Genomic DNA, 21,719 nt, shown 5'->3' with positions numbered 1-21,719 from the left:
GCCCAGGCGTTAAAGTCCCCGGCTATCGCCACTGGATGATGTTGCTTCGCGTCCTCGGTCAGTCGATCCAAGAAGTCAGTAAACTCAGCAATTGAGAGGCTAGGTGGTGCGTAGCAGCTGTAAAAACGGATGCCATCTACTGATGCTGCTACAAAGCCAGCACTGCCATTGGTAGCTACACTCTGGAAAGGGAGCTTACCACAAGCCCAGATCACAGCTTTCGTGGTGATATCCGTCTCCCAAGGTTGTCCAGCTAAATGTTTATATGGCTCCGATAAAAGCACAACGTCGAGCTTTAATTCCCGTACTGTCTGCATAAGCAGGTCATGCGCAGCTTCGCAGTGATTGATGTTAAGCTGCAGTATCCTCATGTTCGTTTATTTGTCAGCTTCTGGAGTGCTTCTTGGAAGACTGGACATCGGCCAGAACCAGACCGGTGAGCAGTGTCCTGAGAGCCAGGTTTTTCCGCACATAACGCACATTTCACTTTATCTTGGCATTGAGCAGCTTGATGACCTGTTTGCCCACATTTGATGCAAAGCCCAGATCGGTCGACTTCGCTTTTACATTGGGCAGTAGTGTGCCCAAAGTGCCAGCACTTATAGCATCGTAGTGGTGTCTTAATTGCTCTGACACGGCAATTTACCCAGCCAATCCTTATTTTGCCTGTCTTTCCAAGTATCTTCTGCACTATTGCTGCTGGCAATCGTACCGAAGCAGTTTGAGTACCTCTGTAGGCCGGACGAATTTTAATGACATCTTCAGGTATTTCGTAGTCATTTCCAGCTGCCTCTTGTAAGGCCTTCCGGACATCGTCTTTAGTTGTTTCGTCGTCAATGTCCCGGATTTCAAGCTGTTCCTCTGGGCCTTTACAGATGACTTGCGCTTCTTCTTTAAGGATGCTCTTGATGGTCTTCAGCAAAGCTTGTCCTTTGTCTGCGGTCTTTCTGGAAAGCGTAATGAGCATATTCCCATCATTCGTCTTTTGAACCTTGTCAACGACGTCACGGGTCTGATCTGGTGGGACATCTTTTTAATCCGACGCAGTATCTCGGCATATTTTGCCTTCTCAACGGGTCGAATAATTAAGGCATCTGGTTTGGTGAATTTTCGCGGTTTTTCCCGCTTAGGCTCCGGCCGAGATTTGTTCACCGGTTGTTTTGGTAACCGCTCTCTCGCTTGCTCCTTCTTCTCCTTCTTGGATTGGACCTTCTGCCATTCAGTCACCTCTTTTTTTCCGGCGTTCTGCACTGCCGTGTTTTTCGGAGGGCTTGGTTTCAGGTCCTTTTTCTTCACAACTTGGCAGATCGTTGGGTCGGGAGAAGATCGATCTTTTCTCTTAGTTGACTTGCTGCTAGTTCTGATTCTGTCTTCCGCGACTGATTCACCGTCACCTTCGGCTCCAGTGTCCATTGCTTCTTCATTCACGATAGTTGCTTGAATGCTTCTCTCCGGTGTAGTGCGAGAAGTGCGTCGTACTGTTAAACACCATTCTTCATCAAGTTTCTTGAATCTCTGGAGGGCATTGGCTACGCTGGTCGTCTTGGTCTTAAGGAGATTAATCTCCTTGTGGATATTGACCTTAGATTGGATGAAGTCATTTAGCTCACTGGTCAGCTTTTCAAGGCGTTCAAACGCTTGCGACCGCTTCATTTCAGCGCTTGCTTCAATCGCTGCTTGTTGGGCATGAGGCCCGTTTTCACTATTGTTGTTTTCCTGAATTTTACTCATACTTTTAAATTCACCAGCGCATCGTACGGAGTGGAGCGGGTTGTCATAACTAGGAACGGGTGTACCCTCGGAGATAGTACTCCTACCCCAGTTCCCTGAGGCCTAGCCGACACTTAGCCAGCCCCGGAATACACGGACGGACTAGACTCGCTCGGAGCGGTGAAGATTCCGATCTCTAACACTCACTGCGTACTTCCTGATCAAGGCCCGAAGTGGCTGGCTCCTGATCCACTGCTGCAACTTACACCTCGGCAGAGCAAGCTCACATCAGCCGTGGCCTGCATCGTCGGAAACTACGACACGAGGTAACGGTCACTCCCAGTGGGTCACAGCAGAGAACGATCGTCTTGTTAGGTCAGTTAGTGCGACCAACCCATTAAAGGGGAGTTTTGTCCACGGAAGCGTATTTTGTTTGGTTATTTTGCTTGGCTCCTACCCGCTGTACCTCATCAACTAAGAGATTAAGTGTCATCCAAGGACAGCGAGCGTTCTCCCATCCGCTCGGGGAGACGCGCCCGGTAGCAGTATCTCTTCTGCCCCGAGTGCGCGCGCGCGCGTGTGTGTGTGTGTGTGTGTGTGTGTGTGTGTGTGTGTGTGTGTGTGTGTGTGTGTGTGTGTGTGTGTGTGTGTGTCGGCTATTGCAGATAGATATCTTATGAAAAATATCCTACACAAACTTTTAAAAATTCTGTTAAAAGGCTATCATCATTAATGTCTTGCATAAACTCCCTTGCAAAAAAATACTGTAATCTGGGTGTATATATTGTCCCGTATTATTATATTTTTCAAAATTTTGAAAGCAGTGTACCATAGCCAAGACAAAGTAAAAAAAAGTAAAAGTTAAGTAAAACCAAATTTACATGCCTTAAGCGCTCATGTCATATATAAGATGTACGTATACGTATGTTATTTAAAAAAATTAATTAATATTTGTTTGTTTATTTTCAATTTCCCGCGTACAGTAATTATTTATGATGCGAATAATAGAATAAAACGCCCTCACGTGTTCCGTTACATCAACTACTTACAAGTCAATATGCATATATACGTTGTCTCGGTCGTAGTCACTGTGAGAACTCTGTTTACTAAAAAAAATAAACATATGGCCGACTAAAATTGGAAAATTCGGTGTGAATACCAATCAAAATGTTTTAATTACAACTAAACGAAGCTATATCAAGCTTTGATATTAAATAGGGTTCATCATTAAAGTTTAATAAGAGGGGTGAAAAAAAAATGAGTCCTAAAATTGTACATGTTTTTAGTTATCTTAACCACACCACCATATTTCGACAGTAATTTCCACTACAAGTTTTAAAAAACGGGTTTTTTCACTAAAATTGATAATTAATTTACTAAGCAGTGTTTTTAATTAGTTCAGTAATCATTCTTCTTGCCACCAGTGTATTTTTTTTAAACATTTGTACGAGGATTGTGGATTAAAAATACAATTTCTCTTGACGAGATAGGAAACTTGATTTTTAGGCCACAGTAGAGATATACCTTCGCGCCATCGCGCTTAAGGCATGCAATTATTATTGAGCAAATTTTTATTTATAACCACACTAACTGAATGTAATTGATTCTCAATTTTTGATTTTGAGAAAATCATGTATAGGGTAGTAAAATATAAAACACGATGATTTCAGACTAGGACGAGTATCGCCCCAATTAAACCAAAAATAGTATCAAGTCAATTTTTGTTTTGTTACTTACATCTTTGTATCTCTAAACTCTAAGTATATATTATGAAAATGGTTTCATACGTACTCTAATAAAAATTCTTCGTCCCATAATGGATGTAAACAAGTTTTAACTTTTGTACGTGCTACTTTAACATTGTTAAGAGCCACTATGATGAATGGGTTTGGAACTAATTTATAAGGAAGTCTGTGAGCATCCAAAATATTCAAATGTAGTGATCGTAATTCCCGTAAGCGTGCAATTTTAGGTGCGCGCGTTAATTGAGATACACATAGAGGTTTTAATGCATTTATCCAGTCTTGCGCACTTTCAGAATTAGGTGCAGCTAAATATGTAATGGTAGCTAAGCAAGGAAGAGCACGTTCAACCAATTGAAAACAATGAGGTCTATCAAATACACTATCGTGAACCTGAAAAAAAAAAAAAAAAAAACAACGGGAAAATTAATGTATATTAATTATTTGAATAGCATTCATACTAAATAGTTAATGATGAATCAATTTTTTTTTCTTTTTGGTCATTATAGAAATTAAGGATTATCTAACAGTTAAATAATAAGGTACAAGCAATAAACCAGGGTGGAAGTAGACATTAATTATGGTGCGGTAAAGGAGCTGTTCAATCACAATATTTATTGTTACACATTTCCTACAGAAAAAAAATGTCATCTTCCCGGAAAAAGTCTAGATCTGCGCTGATCAAATTGAATCAAATCAGATTTAATTTGATCAAAGTTTAGGTACGGAACAGATATTGATAAATTTAATTTGATCTATTCTGGCAAAACGAGATTCGACTAGATAAAATTATTTGATTAATACAAATCTTTGGATCTGTTTTGATCAAATAAGATCGAGTTTGAACAAATTTGATCAAAATTTAGATATACAGTAGATGATAAAAATGGCTTCCTTAACAAGAATCGGATAACTTCGCAAAGCTGCAAATATTTCAACTCTATCCGTATTCAAACTATTTATATGAATGGGTCATTCAAAGATCCTTGTTGGCCAACCGATCTCAGTGCTTAGCTTGCCCGAACAACAGGCTTGAGGCGAGACTCAAGTTTCCGAGACACCGTTTTTTCGGCGCTCACAACGCTTCGATCGGTAGCTGGCTGTATTTTGACTAAGTTGTCTGTAGTTTATCTGGTCACTGTACTAGGGCAAGGTACAGGTAAATGCGGGTACAATAATTGTAAGTTGCCGATAGCTACAAAGGAGGTAGACAAACATCACGGAGAATATCCCTCTTCAGGTTCGAAGAAAAGTGAGAAAATAGGAACGGACGTAAAAATCCCACTACATGTTTCAAGGCCGAAAGGCAACAACGGAGAAGTAAATTTAAAAAAAAAATTAGGAAAACGGTTGACCCTGAAGGCCATCCCTGCAACTTCCCTCTAATTCCATACCTAGGCGCTTAGATTGCACTTATGACGTTTTTGAGCTCTTCGAGCTCAAAAATACAATTTATGAGTTATTTGGAGCTCTCCGAGCTCCAAGAGATAGCTTTCCTATGCTTTTGACCTCTTCGAGCTTAAAAGTCTTATCAAAGTTCGATGAAACACGATTTTTTCAATTTTCAAACTGCTATAACTTGAATGAATTAACCGATTTTCACGCGGTTGGTGGCAATCGCTGCGGGTTTTCAAGGTTAAGAGCTGATTAGTTTTTAAGATCGATCGCTTCAGCCAATTCGGAGATATTTAGAAAAAATGAAAAAAAAAAAAAACTTTTTTTTCACTTTTTTTGCAATTTCTCGAAATCTACGGATCCGAATTGGTTCCAACTTACAGAAAATCTAAGTTTGGCGAAGCTCTTTCGAATGACACCAACCGCGATGAAATCGGTCTAGCCGTTCAAAAGTTACGAGGTGTTCACACACACACACACACACACACACACACACACACACACACACACACACACACACACACACACACACGCTTGGGGCAGAGGAGAAACTGCTACCAGGCGCGTCTCCCCGTAGCGGATGGGAGAACGCTCGCTGTACCTGGTACAGAGGGTAAGAGCAAAATAAAATACGTTCCCGTGGACAAAACTCCCCTTTAATGGGGGACCTAACGGGACGATCGTTCCCTGCTGTTACCCACTGGGAGTGACCGGAACCTCGTGTCGTAGTTTCCGACGATGCAGGCCACGGCTGATGTCAGCTTGCTCTGCCGAGGTGTAAGTTGCAGCAGTGGATCAGGAGCCAGCCACTTCGGGCCTTGATCAGGAAGTACGCAGTGAGTGTTAGAGATCGGAATCTTCACCGCTCCGAGCGAGTCTAGTCCGTCCGTGTATTCCGGGACTGGCTAAGTGTCGGCTAGGCCTCAGGGAACTGGGGTAGGAGTACTATCTCCGAGGGTACACCCGTTCCTAGTTATGACAACCCGCTCCACTCCGTACGATGCGCTGGTGAATTTAAAAGTATGAGTAAAATTCAGGAAAACAACAATAGTGAAAACGGGCCTCATGCCCAACAAGCAGCGAATGAAGCAAGCGCTGAAATGAAGCGGTCGCAAGCGTTTGAACGCCTTGAAAAGCTGACCAGTGAGCTAAATGACTTCATCCAATCTAAGGTCAATATCCACATGGAGATTAAGACCAAGACGACCAGCGTAGCCAATGCCCTCCAGAAATTCAAGAAACTTGATGAAGAATGGTGTTTAACAGTACGACGCACTTCACGCACTACACCGGAGAGAAGCATTCAAGCAACTATCGTGAATGAAGAAGCAATGGACACTGGAGCCGAAGGTGACGGTGAATCAGTCACGGAAGACAGAATCAGAACTAGCAGCAAGTCAACTAAGAGAAAAGATCGATCTTCTACCGACCCAACGATCTGCCAAGTTGTGAAGAAAAAGGACCTGAAACCAAGCCCTCCGAAAAACACGGCAGTGCAGAACGCCGGAAAAAAAGAAGTGACTGAATGGCAGAAGGTCCAATCCAAGAAGGAGAAGAAGGAGCAAGCGAGAGAGCGGTTACCAAAACAACCGGTGAACAAATCTCGGCCGGAGCCTAAGCGGGAAAAACCGCGAAAATTCACCAAACCAGATGCCTTAATTATTCGACCCGTTGAGAAGGCAAAATACGCCGAGATACTGCGTCGGATTAAAAAAGATGTCCCACCAGATCAGACCCGTGACGTCGTTGACAAGGTTCAAAAGACGAATGATGGGAATATGCTCATTACGCTTTCCAGAAAGACCGCAGACAAAGGACAAGCTTTGCTAAAGACCATCAAGAGTATCCTTAAAGAAGAAGCGCAAGTCATCTGTAAAGGCCCAGAGGAACAGCTTGAAATCCGGGACATTGACGACGAAACAACTAAAGACGATGTCCGGAAGGCCTTACAAGAGGCAGCTGGAAATGACTACGAAATACCTGAAGATGTCATTAAAATTCGTCCGGACTACAGAGGTACTCAAACTGCTTCGGTACGATTGCCAGCAGCAATAGTGCAGAAGATACTTGGAAAGACAGGCAAAATAAGGATTGGCTGGGTAAATTGCCGTGTCAGAGCAATTAAGACACCACTACGATGCTATAAGTGCTGGCACTTTGGGCACACTACTGCCCAATGTAAAAGCGAAGTCGACCGATCTGGGCTTTGCATCAAATGTGGGCAAACAGGTCATCAAGCTGCTCAATGCCAAGATAAAGTGAAATGTGCGTTATGTGCGGAAAAACCTGGCTCTCAGGACACTGCTCACCGGTCTGGTTCTGGCCGATGTCCAGTCTTCCAAGAAGCACTCCAGAAGCTGACAAATAAACGAACATGAGGATACTGCAGCTTAATATCAATCACTGCGAAGCTGCGCATGACCTGCTTATTCAGACAGTACGGGAATCAAAGCTCGACGTTGTGCTTTTATCGGAGCCATATAAACATTTAGCTGGACAACCTTGGGAGACGGATATCACCACGAAAGCTGTGATCTGGGCTTGTGGTAAGCTCCCTTTCCAGAGTGTAGCTACCAATGGCAGCGCTGGCTTTGTAGCAGCATCAGTAGATGGCATCCGTTTTTACAGCTGCTACGCACCACCTAGCCTCTCAATTGCTGAGTTTACTGACTTCTCGGATCGACTGACCGAGGACGCGAAGCAACATCATCCAGTGGCGATAGCCGAGGACTTTAACGCCTGGGCAGTGGACTGGGGCAGTAAGCAGACTAATGCACGAGGAAGAGAGCTGCTAGAAGCTCTTTCTACACTAGATGTAGTCTTGCTCAACAGTGGTGACACGCCGACCTACACCAAAGGTGACGCAAGCTCGATTGTAGACGTCACTTTTGTCAGTACCAGCCTTGCTAAAGGTAACACTAACTGGAAGATACTGGACATCTACACTGCCAGTGACCATCATGCGATACTCTGGGAAACGTCAAACGACCAGAACCTCCGGGGGCCTATCAAGCAATTTAACACCGTCGGTTGGAAGGTGAAATCTCTTGACCCAGAAGTATTGCTAACAGCCCTCGATAGTGATCCGATAGAGACTGGATGTGCAGAAGAACATACTAAGGCCCTGATGATGCGAGTAACACAAGCTTGTGATGCCAGTATGCCTCGCAAACGTGTTATGAATTCAAGACCTGCGGTACACTGGTGGAATGATCATATCAGCAACCTCCGTAAAGAGTGTCATCGAAAGAGAAGAATATCACAGCGTGGCTATCAACGACCTTACTCTGCAGTGCTGATCGCAGAGTACAAAAAAGCTCGTCGTGAACTTAATAAGGCCATAAAAGAGAGCAAAGGAAGATGCTGGAAAGAGCTCATATACGAAGTCGACAAAGACGGGTGGGGTCGGCCGTATAAGATGGTCATGACGCACCTGAAGAAACAACAAATGCCGTCACCTACGTGTCCCCAACTCCTTCAGAAAATCGTCACTGCGCTGTTTCCACAGCAACACAGTCTCAATTATCAGTCAACGCAAGATGAACTGGACGACATTCTACCTGTCACTGAAGAAGAATTGTTGGAGGCCTGTAATCGGGTAGGAAATAATAAAGCGCCGGGATTGGACGGAATCCCTAATATAGCCTTGAAAACCATCATAAAAGCAGCACCAACATTATTTCTAGACGCTTACAATGCATGCCTCAAGGAGGGGACTTTTCCTCGTAAGTGGAAACAGCAACGGTTAGTACTTTTACCTAAAGGAAAGAAACCGCCAGAAGAACTGTCATCTTACCGACCACTCTGCATGCTAGATACGGCGGGTAAGATATTAGAGCGTATCATCCATCAACGAATAGATGCAGTAGTCGACCCACTCTTGGCAGACAACGAGTATGGATTCCGGAAAGGACAATCAACCCTGGACGCGATCAACCTGGTTGTTAATACGGCCAAAGAGGCTATCGCAGGAACTAGATGGAAGGGTGGAACGAAGAAGTACTGCCTGGTGGCTGCCTTGGACATCAAAAATGCCTTCAATTCCACTAATTGGGACTGCATCATGCAAGCTCTCGACGAGAAGAACGTGCCAACATATCTTCGCAGACTAGTGATTAGCTATTTTACAGATAGAGTGCTGAAATACGATACAAAGAATGGTCCGAAAGAGTATGATATAACCGGTGGTGTGCCACAGGGCTCTGTTCTTGGTCCACTTCTGTGGAATATCATGTATGACGGGCTCCTGAGACTGAAGCTTCCAAGATGTGTCAAACTGGTAGCGTATGCGGATGATGTTGCCGCAGTGATCGTCGCCAAACACCTCGACGAGATTCAACATCTGTTTGACATCACTTTTGAGAAGATCAACCAGTGGATGGATACAGTAAACCTACAACTGGCCAAGCAGAAGACCGAAGCAGTGCTTATTACCAGCCGAAAAGAAGTTGAAACAATTAAGATTAATGTCGGTGACCGAGAAATCACATCACAACCTCATATACGATATCTGGGAGTGATGCTTGATGCCCGACTCAACTTCAAGCAGCAAGTGGAACACGTCTGTACGAAAGCGTCAGTAGTGAGAGCTAGTCTCGCACGATTGATGCCGAACGTCGGAGGCCCAAAGCAGAGCAGGAGGCTACTATTGTCATCGGTAGTCACATCGGTGCTCACCTACGGAATATCAATTTGGGCTGACGCACTAGAGGTGCAAGATTCATGGAGAAAAGCTGGACCAATATATCGTATGAGTGCCCTACGAGTTGCAAGCGCCTTTCGAACAATATCAGAGGAAGCAGTGTGTGTCATTTCCGGAACTCTGCCGCTTAGAGTTCTAGCTGAGGAAAGACGGAACCTTTACCAACGAAAGAGGTCAACCACACTAAGTGCCGAGGAACTCAGAGCTGAAGAACGGCAGAACAGCATCGCACGATGGCAATCGCAGTGGGACGCCGCGACAACAGGAAGATGGACACACCGTCTCATACCGAAAATCGACATTTGGATAAACCGGAGTCATGGCGAGGTCAATTACTATCTGACGCAGATGTTGTCAGGACATGGATGTTTTCGGACGTATCTTCACCGCTTCAAGCATGATGATTCACCGGAGTGCCCGTCCTGCCCAGGAATCAATGAAGACGCGGAGCACGTTTTCTTTGAGTGCCCACGATTTTACCTACAGCGCGATGAGCTAGAGATGATCCTGAAGAAGAAAATCCAACCAGAGACAATAGTAGAAGCAATGCTGTCATCAGAGGCTGCCTGGAACGCCGCAAACACGTTTGCAACAGAAGTCCTTATAGACTTGCGTTCCATCGAAAGAAAAAGAGCAAATGACAACAACTAGAAGAAAGGTAAAATAATACCTAATTACCAGAAGGAAGAGCAGTCGCTATATCCTCCCCCCACGAAGTAATGCCTAACGGCGGTTTCCATGAGGGATTAGAGGAAAGAGGAAAGGGGTTTAGGGTTTAGTGGGTAGGGGCGTTAGCGTCGAGTTTTAGTATGACGCTGCATCGAGTCGCCACATATCCAGGCCAAACAGCTACGCCTAGAATCCGTAAAAAGAATTCCCCCCCCCTAAGGGAAAAAAAAAAAAAAAAAACACACACACACACACAACACGGATGTTACCGGAAGTATCTTCACCGCTTTAAGCACGATGATACCCCAGAGTGCCCGTCCTGTCCAGGGGTCAATGAAGATGCGGAGCATGTTTTCTTTGTGTGTCCACGTTTCAACCAACAGCGCGATGAGTTAGAGAAGATTCTGAAAAAGAGAACCCAACCAGAATCAATAGTAGAAGCAATGTTGTCGTCAGAAGCTGCCTGGAACGCCACAAGCACTTTTGCTACAAAAGTGCTTACAGAGTTGCGAACCATTGAGAGGAAAAGAGCGAAAGACAGAATCTAGAAGAAAGAAATAACATCTTAGCCACCAGAAGGAAGAGCGGCAGCTAATTCCTCCCCCCGCGAAGAAATGCCTTACGGCGGTACCATGGGGGATCAGAGGATAGAAGAGAAAGGGGTTTAGGGTTTAGTGGGTAGGGGCGTCAGCGTCGAGTTTTAGTATGACGCTGCGTCGAGTCGCCACATATCCAGGCCAAACAGCTATGCCTAGAATCCGTAAAAAGGATTCCCCCCCCCTAAGGAAAAAAAAAAAAACACACACACACACACACACACACATACATACATACATGCATACATACATAGTGGCAACATCGCGGGGTAGTCAGGGAAGCTTTCTATGACCTCACAACGTCGAGATCTGATGAGAACTCGATTTTTTCAAAACGGGATAAAAACAATAACTTCCCGATTTTTGAAAATCTTCGATTTCCTTAGCGGGAAGTTAAAAAAATCTCAAAAACCCAAAAAATCGGGAAAATTAAAGTTATAAATAAGAGAAAAAAATCTATTAAACACTGCGTACGTCATTTAAAGATTAAAAAAATCCGATACAATCGAACGACAGTCTGAAATTCGAAAATATGGTTTCGTATCTTCTCTTTATTTATTTTATTTATTTACTTATTAGATTTATATGCCAAGGCTTATAGCCAGATGCAAAATTGTACAGTGTCTAGTATAATTAATGAATTATAACAAAAAGTGTAATTAAGTAATAAGACAGAAACAGTATAATAAGATGTGATACAATAACTTATGAATGACATATTAGTAACTAAAAACAAGCCAAACTGAAAATATTTAATAGGATTACAAACTATTTGATACTTCAAGATTGAGAAAAAATTCGAACGCTTTATTTTTGAAACTCTCAAGGGAATGGGAGTTAATAATATCACTCGGTAATTCTTGTTATAGACGAATACTGGATACAATAAAAGAGTGCTTAAGGGAGCAGTGGCGAAATTAGGCATTTCGAAAGAGATGTAATTATTTTTATTCTTCTTATTATTCTTTACATGCTATTTTTTTTTAAATTTTAAAATTTTGTCAATTTTTCAATTCTAAGGTCATATTCCAGCTATGAAAATGCACTCAAGTCATTAACAATCGTGTTTAATAGATTTTTTTCCCATATTGATAACTGTAATTTTTCCGATTTTTTTGGTATTTTTTTTTTTAATTTTTAGCGCGCGCTAAAAAATTTCTAGTAGAAATTTATTTCAATGTCGATGGTTCATTTTTTTACATCGACCATCGATGTTTCGATTTAAAAAAAAAATCGACCAAAAAAATCCATGTTTCCCCGAAAAAACATCGATAGTCTATGAAATAAATAATAATCATAATATTATAATAATAATATTATATCATAATAATATAATCATCGAAACATCTATGTATATCACCCATCCCTAATATCAGCTGCCAGGACCAATTTCGCACAGTCTGCACCTATTTATCGCATTTCTGATGCGGTGAAACGTTTTTGTAAATCAGAATCTTCACTTGACCCGTTGTGCTGCCCTACTAGGTACCATACGGCATCTCTTGGCAATATGGTAATAAAATGGCGGTAAATTTGTGCAAACTTTTTCTACAGTGTTAAATTATCTAGGATTTCTAATATACCGCCAAGCTACTTATTTTACTTAATAGTTTACGCATGAAGATTATATTAGTTATAGGACATCTTGTTAAACTTTGTAATTATATAAACTTGTATTTAAATTATGTATAATTCTATTAGCCCTGTTAATGGCGCAAGCTGTTGGGTTTGTTTTTTTCAATAAAATAAAATAAAATAAAATATTGATTATATTCAACTCATCAATACGAAACGGTGAATTTATTGATAATACATATAATATTTTCAGAAAAGATAGGGATTACAGCATCTGTGGAGGTGAGAGAGGCGGAGGAGTATTCATTGCCGTAAAAAGCGCTCTTCACGCAGAACTTCTAACACTGGATAACAGTAACCTAGAGCAAGTATTTGTTAGGATCAAGGGTAGCAGCCTAAACATCATCATTGGATGTGTATATATGCCACCAAACTCATCGTACGAGTCCTACCAGGACCATGTAGCAACGCTGTCCTACCTAAGTGATAAATTTACTCTTACAACTACTGATCATCGGTGATTATATTTACTCGCCCAGCAGTGTACCTAGTTCTAATTGTGAGAACCTTCTGTATGAAAGCACAGCGCTCTTACAATGCCAACAATACAACAATATTGCTAACGACAATAATAATGTACTGGATTTATGTTTCAGCGATTCAGTCATTACAGTAGACAGAGCCTTGCCTTTTACCATTGAGGATGCTTACCACCCGCCGCTCAGCATCGAACTTAATTTCCAACCCTGCCTCAAGCCTGCTAATCAACCATCCTTTGCATTTAAAAGGCTGACTACGTCAATCTTAATGCATTTTTCTTAAATACTAACTGGATTAAACTCTACGAAATAGAGTCTATTGATGCAAAAGTTGACTGGTTTTATAACAAAGTCTACGAGGCAATTCTACAGTTTGTTCCAGTTTATTTTAATAGGTCAAGAAATTTTCCTTGTTGGTTTAGCAAAGAACTAATTAACATGATTAGGCTAAAAAAAATAGCCCACTCTGAATACAAAAGAGATAAAACCAAGCAAAACTATCGGCGTTTCAGCATTTTAAGACTTGAGTGCAAAGAGCTCAGTAGGATTTGTTACAAAAATTATGTCAACAAAGTGGAGAACCTAGTACTATCCGATACTAATGAATTTTGAAAATTTATGAAGAATAAGAGACGTAGCAATACTGAGATACCTTCTTCAGTATCATGGAATGATATTACAGCGGAGTCAGGTATGGAAATTAGCAATTTATTCGCTATGTATTTTGAAAATACTTATACAACTGGAAACACAGACACTGATAATAGTAATAATAAAAATAAAAATAATAATAATTGTCAAAACAATCCGAGTGTTCACAATGTCAATGTCAATCTGCATGATTTCCAAGCCGATTTTAACTAAGTATACAAGCTAGGGATGGTAAACTCGATTTCGATTCTACTCAAGATTCGAGTTTTTTCGTAAAATAATCGATTTTTAGGAATCGACCTTTAATTTCTAAAGTCGATTAAGAATCGATTCTTGACATTCGATTTTACTGTTAAATGACTAGTTTTAAGTTTGACATACCATTACAACAAACCTTGTGATTAAAAGTCATACAAATATAAATTTGTTAACTGTTTGATATTTATTTATACTAAATATTATTTCTTTTCAATATCGCGTTCCAGATGCCATAAGGGAGTATACCGGTAAAAGGTCCTGATAAAAAGCCATAAGGGCGTATAAAAAAATTTTTCGGGAATCGACGTAGTTTCGTCCGAAACGTGCAGAAATACTAAAAAAAAATTTTATACGGTCTTATGGCTTTCGGGACCCACCTCGGATGCCATAAGGGCGTATAATAAAAATTCTATTATTTTTTCTAAGTCCAAAAAAAATTTTTAGTTCGAAGAAAATTTTTTTTTTGTATTTCTCGACGTTTAATACAAAAGTACGTCGGTTCCCAAAAAAAAAATTTTTTTTACGCCCTTATAGCATCCGAGGTGAGTCCCGGGAGCCATAAGGGCGTATAAAAAAATTTTTCTTTCGGGAAAACTTATTTTTACCTGAAACGTCAAGAAATACAATTTTTCTTCGAACTAAAAATTTTTTTTGGACTTAAAAAAAAACAGAATTTTCATTACACGCCCTTATGATTCCCGGATGCCATAAGGGCGTATAATTTTTATACGCCCTTATGGCATCTGTAACGCGATATATTCATTAAAGTAGCGTCTAGCACCGTGTTGATTTATATTAAAGAAGTTCCATTTATGGCATCGTGATTTGATAAATAAATTTATTAACTATAAAAATTATTGATCTTTTAATTCAGAATCGATTAAAATCGAAAGAATCGATTCTTGCGCTCGACTAATCGATTCTTAGAATCGAAAAATATAAAATTGAAATCAGAATCGAAAATCGATCCTTTAAAAAATATTTCCATCCCTAATACAAGCTTCTGCGGTCTCTGGATCATAAAAAAGGATCTGGCCCTGATAAGTTACCAAACGTGTTCCTGAAAAATTGCGCAGTAGGCCTTTGCGAGCCGCTTACGCACTTATTCAGCAAGTCACTACTTGAAGGTGTATTTCCTACTGCCTGGAAAACCTCATACGTCACTCCTATTCATTAACATGGTCAAAGGTCCGATGTCTCTAACTATAGACCGGTTTGCATTCAATCGGCGCTGGCAAAACTCTTCGAAAAGGTGGTGTTAGTTCAATTGACTACCTCCTTCAAGGATGTCATAACCCCAAAGCAGCATGGATTCACAGGTGGAAGGTCTACTACTACTAACTTGTTCACATATGTTGATTATATACTCGATGCATTGAATGATGGGACCCAGATACACGCAATATACACGGACTTCAGCAAAGCCTTTGACAAGGTCAGCCACGAAATACTGGTAAAAAAATTAAGCAACTATAAAGTCTCTGGCAATGCACTAAGCTGGCTACAATCTTACCTCTCTGATAGACGATTGCAAGTTAGAATAGATGGTCACATATCTAACGAATACTACATCACTTCAGGAGTTCCCCAGGGATCTCATCTTGGCCCTATCTTATTCAATATATTCGTAAACGACATAGATTCAAGATTTCAATCGGAGTACTTACTGTATGCTGATGATCTCAAGATCTACAGGGTAATAAATAGTGTGCTAGATTCTCATATACTTCAAAATGACATCGATGAACTTTTTACTTGGTGCCAAAGAAACAAGCTATATATACCTGAATATCAAAAAATGTGCCGTGATGTCGTTTTCGCGCTCTCCAACGAAGGACTCCACAAACTATTATTTAAGCAATGAAGTTATTCATGAAGTTTATGATATCAAGGACCTTGGCATCATTATAGACAACAAATTGACTTTTGCATCGCATGTAGACAAAATAACTTGCCAGGCCTACAAAATGCTTGGACTGGTGACGAGAACCAGTAAGGAGTTTAGTAATGCACAATCACGAATCTGTCTCTTCGCAGCCTTAATTCTGCCCATTTTAGAATATGGAACAGTTGTATGGTCTCCATTTACAAATACCCTAATCAATAGAGTCGAAAGGGTTCAACATAAATTCTGTAAATCCTTATTATTCTCCAATCCTAGGATGAGTGATGGATCTACTACAGAAGACGCACGAAGAGTATATGGAATTAATAGACTTATTGATAGAAGGAAGGCTGCAGATTTGATCTTTTTTTATAAAATCTTCAATGATCCTCATCGACGCACCGGACATATACAGTTCCTTTGAGTTTGTCTCCAACGAACGGAAGCTCAGGCACAACCGACTATTGATAACCACCAAGTCTAGTCGAAACTATGTAATAAATGGACCAAGAAATAGAATCTCCAACCTGGTGAACTCCCTACATGATTCCGTGAACTTTTTTGGTGGCTCCTTCCAGGCTTTCCGCTCTAATATTAAGAGACATATATTACAATACTATGAATAACGCTGTAAAAGTGGTTTTCTTTTTGAAATGTTTTTGTTTTTTTAACTTTCGAATTCTTTTCTTTTTTTTCTTTCTTTTTTAAGTTTCTGCAGGCATCGCCAAATGAAGCGTTATATGTATAATTTTCGAACCAAAATTCTCAGATTCAATAATTTATAATTAATATCTCATGATTTAAAATATGTACTAATTATTGTATAATGCCGATTAGCGTCAAATAAATAAATAAATGAATGAATATTTAATTATATTTGGCTATTTTCTGTATATGATTATATATAACCGACTTGGTGTCATTCAATTAACGAATTTTTTAAATGAATAAAACGATTGATGAATTAAATTTGATTTCAGTGTTTCAAAAATTTTTCTAACAACGTAATTGATTTGAGAAGCTAAATTTTTTGATAATCGGCTACTTTAATCAGGATTAATTTGCTTAATTAGTTTCCGAGTCGTTGATGAATGCTTATGTCGGTCAATGCTAACTTTGCATACTTTTTAGAACGTGACAAAGTTGGACGAAACTGCCTTAAACTTAAAAATTATTTTTCATATAACCTGCATTGAAACTGTGAGTTTTAATACCTGTTGAGCCGCCCAAAACTAGTCAATTTTAGATAAATGCGAATGTTGCCGGACAGGAGCCGATGGTTATCTGCCCGTTGAATAAAGTTACAGCCCTGTTATCAATCATGGCAAGGTATCTTTTTTTCTATTTCAAACCTTTATAACTGTTATTTTTTATTCGCTATTAATCTGAATTCTCTAGTTTTGGTTGGCTCCAGAAATTGAAACTCACATTTTTAATGCAGATTATATGAAATGTGTGAAACATAGTGTGTGCCGCGGGATGAAATAAGATAATTTCATCACTTATCACACAATATATTATTTCTACAATACAATATTCAATACTAACTGATAGCCACCAGTTTCATTGAACACATAATTGAATTTAATTTGTGATTTGTACAAGTGTGTACTATACTTATACCCACCCTCACCCTCCTTCTCGTAGCGATACAAAACTGTATCTCTGCTAAATTTAGTACACTCATGCAGCTTCTGTAAGAAACGCTGCAAGAAATCCGTTGCTGGAAAACTAACGTCGCATTTTAACTGCCCGCTAAGAAAATTGAAAGTTTTCAAAAATTGGGAAATTATTGGTTTCACCCCGATTTTCGAAGATCGAAGTTTCATCAGATCTCCACGTTTTGAGGTCCTAAAAAGCGATTACGACCATTTTCCTGAGGATATCACGAAGTCCGTATGTATGTATGCATGCATGCATGTATGTATGTAGGTATGTATCCATCCTGTGTCGGGCTGCTGGGACTCGCATCGGACACCTCCCCAGGTGGCGGATAGGGGAATGCCCGGAAAATATGTCAGGTACCGAGGAAATAAAATACTCGGGGTAGAAATAAGTAAAACACGCCAGTGTGCGGGACCAGACAGAAGCAGGTGCTGCTACAAATGTGGCGGAGAGAACCACAAGACCGTAAACTGCACGGAGAAACCAAAATGCTTCCTTTGTGCTCCGGACAAAGATGCCCAGGATGGTTTATGCTATATTTCTGGCACTGGAGCTTGCAAGGCATTCCGCAAAGCACTTGCAGAAGCCACGAGAGGGCAGAAATGACACGCATACTACAAGGCAACCTGAATAGGTGCGCCTTGGCGCAAAACCTGCTGCGCCAGCGTGTCTTTGAAGATAAAATCGACGTCTGCTTTATCTGCGAGCAATATTTAAACATCGAAGGTAAAACATGGTTCGCAGACGAAACTGGCACGGCAGCGATTTGGATTGTGAACACAAAGAACTTTACCGTCAACAACAGTGGAAGTGGAGCAGGTTTTGTCTGAATTAAAACCCCCACAACCTACTTCATGAGCGTCTATCTCTCACCTAACGAAGGGATTAGTGTGTTCCGACAGAAACTGGCAAATATAGAAGATACGGTCACTAAGTTCGACGGCGAGGTCATCGTAGCCGGAGACTTCAACGCTAAATCGGCTGAGTGGGGCGCTGCTTTCTCCGATACCAGAGGTAACGAAGTCACTGACGTCGCGGCTAGACTCGACCTCATAGTGCTGAACACCGGGAGCACCACGATCTTTAGAAGGCCAGGGAACCAAGAATCCATCCTCGACATTTCGTTGGCGACTCCAAGGACTGCCAACATGATCGAAGACTGGACTGTATCCGAAGAATACAGTGGCAGTGATCACCAGTTCGTGACATTCAACGTTAGATTGGCATCTGCTCCGGTTTCACAACGCGACCTTTCTAAGCGGAAGTGGAATGCCAAGAGGATTGATCCAGAGGCATTGCGAGCTTCACTTGCACGAAGCTGGTCTATCCTTCAGAACAACCCGACTCCGGATATCTGCAGCGAGATAGAAAAGGCAGTGCTAAATACGATGAAGGATATTGCTGCCGCATGTGACGCCTCTATGCCGCGGCTGAAAAATCAGAGTTTCCACAGGCCGGCGTACTGGTGGTCAGCAGACATAGCAGAACTTCGCAAAATATGCCATCAGCTACATCGCCGCGCAACGAGAGCCGCGAAATGCTCCCCAAACCAGGACTTGTATTCAAAAGAGTACAAGCAGGCTAAAAAGACGCTAAACCGAGCCATCAAAGCAAGAAAAGCAATGTTATGGAAAGAGATCTGTAATGATCTCGACAAGGACATCTGGGGTAAAGTCTACCAAATTGTCACCAAACGACTTGGAAAGGCTTCACCAGAAGCGCTGACGTCTCCTGCCTTAATGGACAGCATTGTAGCGGAGCTTTTCCTCAAATACTTGCCGCGGGAGAAGAAACACTACGCAAAAAGCAGCGAAGTAACACCCTTCACAACTAAGGAACTACAAGACGTGGCCAAGTCACTCAAAACAGGAAAAGCACCTGGACCTGATGGCATCCCGGCATCGGCGATCAAGATTGTAGCCCTGGAATACCCAGGCATACTCTTGAACACCTACAACGCATGCTTGGCAACTGGCACGTTTCCTGCGGTCTGGAAGCAGCAGAGATTGGTTCTCTTAGACAAAGGTAAGGGAACCCCCATAACACCTTCGTCGCTTAGACCACTCTATATGCTAGACATTGGTAGAAAACTGCTCGAGAAGCTCATACAAGGGAGACTTCGCAACGACATAGACCGTGCTGGAGGTTTTGCCACTAACCAGCATGGCTTCCGGAAAGGTCGTTCGACTGTCGGAGCGATTTAGAAAGTCATAAAGACAGCAACAAAAGCATGGTCTGGTAGCCTCAAAGCTCGTAAAGTATGCCTTCTCCTCACGCTAGATGTCAAAAACGCATTTAACAGCGCAAATTGGGGAGACATTTTAGACGCAAAGCTCAATAATGGGACCCGATCTATCGAACGCAGACTACGACGAGCTTCTTGAAATCCCGTTGCTAGAGCAAGTAGAGCTAACAGGCTTTGCAGACGACGTTGCGGCCACTATAGTGGTGGACAGCGTAGAAGAGGCCGAACTGCTAGTTCGGGAAACCATTGACGCTGTCGAGACTTGGCTTGATAAGCATCACCTGAAACTCGCCAAACAGAAAACAGAGATGGTCGTTTTGACACATCAAAAATGGTTCCCAAAACCATTCGCTGTGGACATGAGAGGAACAACACTGACGTCAACAAGGGCCCTGCGCTATCTAGGGGTAATGATAGACGAGAAACTATCTTTCCGTGAACACCTCGACAGTACATGCAAGAAAGCCAGCAAGACTGTGTCTAGCCTAGCACGAATTATGACCAACAAAAAAGAGAAGAGTTCTTCTAGAAGCAGTCCACTCGGTACTGCTTTATGGAGCGGAGTTATGAGCAGACATATTAAAGCAGAAGACCTACCGGCGAAAGATAGCAGCAGTACAGCGGCGAGGCGCTCTCAGGGTTGCCTGCGCCTACCGCACAGTTTCCGAAGCGGCTGTATTGGTCATTGCAGGAGCCGCGCCCATCAACCTATTAGCCTTCGAAAGAGCAAAACTCTATGACGCCAAAGATAGTGACGAAAACATGACGGACGCAAGAAGGAGGATAAAGGCGGAAACGCAGCAAGAGTGGCAGGACCGATGGACATCGGGAGAGACGGGCAGATGGACGGCGCGCCTGATCCCAAACATCAACGTCTGGCTTTCTCGGAAGCACGGGGACACGGACTTCTTCCTGACCCAGCTATTGACGGGACATGGGCCCGTCTTCAATGCCTATCTTTTCAAGATGAGTTTGCACACCACACCAACGTGCAAATACTGCCCAGACAAAATTGACAACGCCGAGCACACGTTTTTCGAGTTTGATCGGTGGAAGGACGAAGAATATATGGTGAGGCTTTCGCCTACCTCCGAAGAGGCCGTTTCCTGGGCTCAAAAGAGCTATACACGCACGTATATCTGTCCTACCCTCACATAGGAAATACACAGCCAAGTTTGCCGGCAAGGAAAAACCCTGTCCTCAAGCATTTACGCTATCATAGGACAGATGTGAATTGAGTTGATTTTAATGTCAATCTGTTCTCGTACTTAGTTAACTGTATCAACCCATTCAACGACTGCGTTAGCCTGATCGGTAATATAATAACAACCCGACCAGTTACCAGCGGGGCCCATGCGGGGAGGTGCAGCCGTAAGACCTGTTTGAGCTGTAACACCTATCCCCCCTTACAAGAGTCTCGTTCGTTCGTTCTTCTGTCTATCCTAGTCCCCGAATCTTTGAGCTTACCTGCGTTGCCAAATTATTTTGACAACGTCACGAGGCCTTTCTCAGACGGTGGAAGGACGACAGGACAGCTCTCCCCTGAGAGCTTGGTAACCTGCATGATCAAAAAAGAAGAAAACTGGACAGCTGTCGCAGCCTACGCGCAGCGCCTTTTAAAAGAAAAAATCGCAGAAAGGGATTAGAAACCAGTAATAACAAGAAGTAGGTGTCGTGAGACACAACATGGACTGGATTGAAGTAATGCTATCGCGGTCCTGATCCAGTCTTCCCTGTAACATCTATGGGGAAAGGAGAGAGGAGGATGTTTAGTCGGTATTGTTGCAAAATAATATTGACTTCTGAGTCCGACATACCCAGGCAAACACCTAGTCCTGGCACCAACACCAAGTCCTGGCATACGTAAATGTATTTTACCTCCTCTATATAAAAAAAAAAAAAAAAAAAAAAATGTAGGTATGTATGTAACCCTCTCATAACTTTTGAACGGCATGACCGATTCGATCGTGGTTGGTACCATTCAAAAAGGCTTGACTAAACTTAAATTTTTAATACAATTCGGATCGGTAGATTTTGAGAAATTTCAAAAATACTTAGCGCTTATAGTTGCACTTAAAGTGACGCTT

At 41.9% G+C, this 21,719-nt stretch overlaps 1 protein-coding gene and 1 long non-coding RNA gene across 2 annotated transcripts in view; one reads left to right on the top strand and one right to left on the bottom strand.

The window, feature by feature from the left end:
• The window catches only part of LOC123268383 (ras GTPase-activating protein 1), a 59,580-nt gene that overhangs the window by 16,067 nt on the left and 21,794 nt on the right, over positions 1–21,719 (bottom strand). The window contains exon 5 of the mRNA XM_044733396.1: positions 3,502–3,845. Coding sequence (XP_044589331.1) covers positions 3,502–3,845 — 344 coding nt within the window. The remainder of the gene's footprint in view (positions 1–3,501; positions 3,846–21,719) is intronic.
• LOC123268384 lies at positions 12,646–16,513 on the top strand. The gene is made up of 3 exons (XR_006510223.1): positions 12,646–12,906; positions 13,046–14,191; positions 14,230–16,513. It is a non-coding gene; the product is annotated as an uncharacterized LOC123268384 (long non-coding RNA).

This window comes from Cotesia glomerata, linkage group LG7 (assembly GCF_020080835.1).
Source record: "Cotesia glomerata isolate CgM1 linkage group LG7, MPM_Cglom_v2.3, whole genome shotgun sequence".
In the NCBI taxonomy this organism is placed as follows: domain Eukaryota; kingdom Metazoa; phylum Arthropoda; class Insecta; order Hymenoptera; family Braconidae; genus Cotesia; species Cotesia glomerata.
Note: the sequence above shows the minus strand (reverse complement) of the source record. Positions and strands in the feature narration are given on the sequence as shown.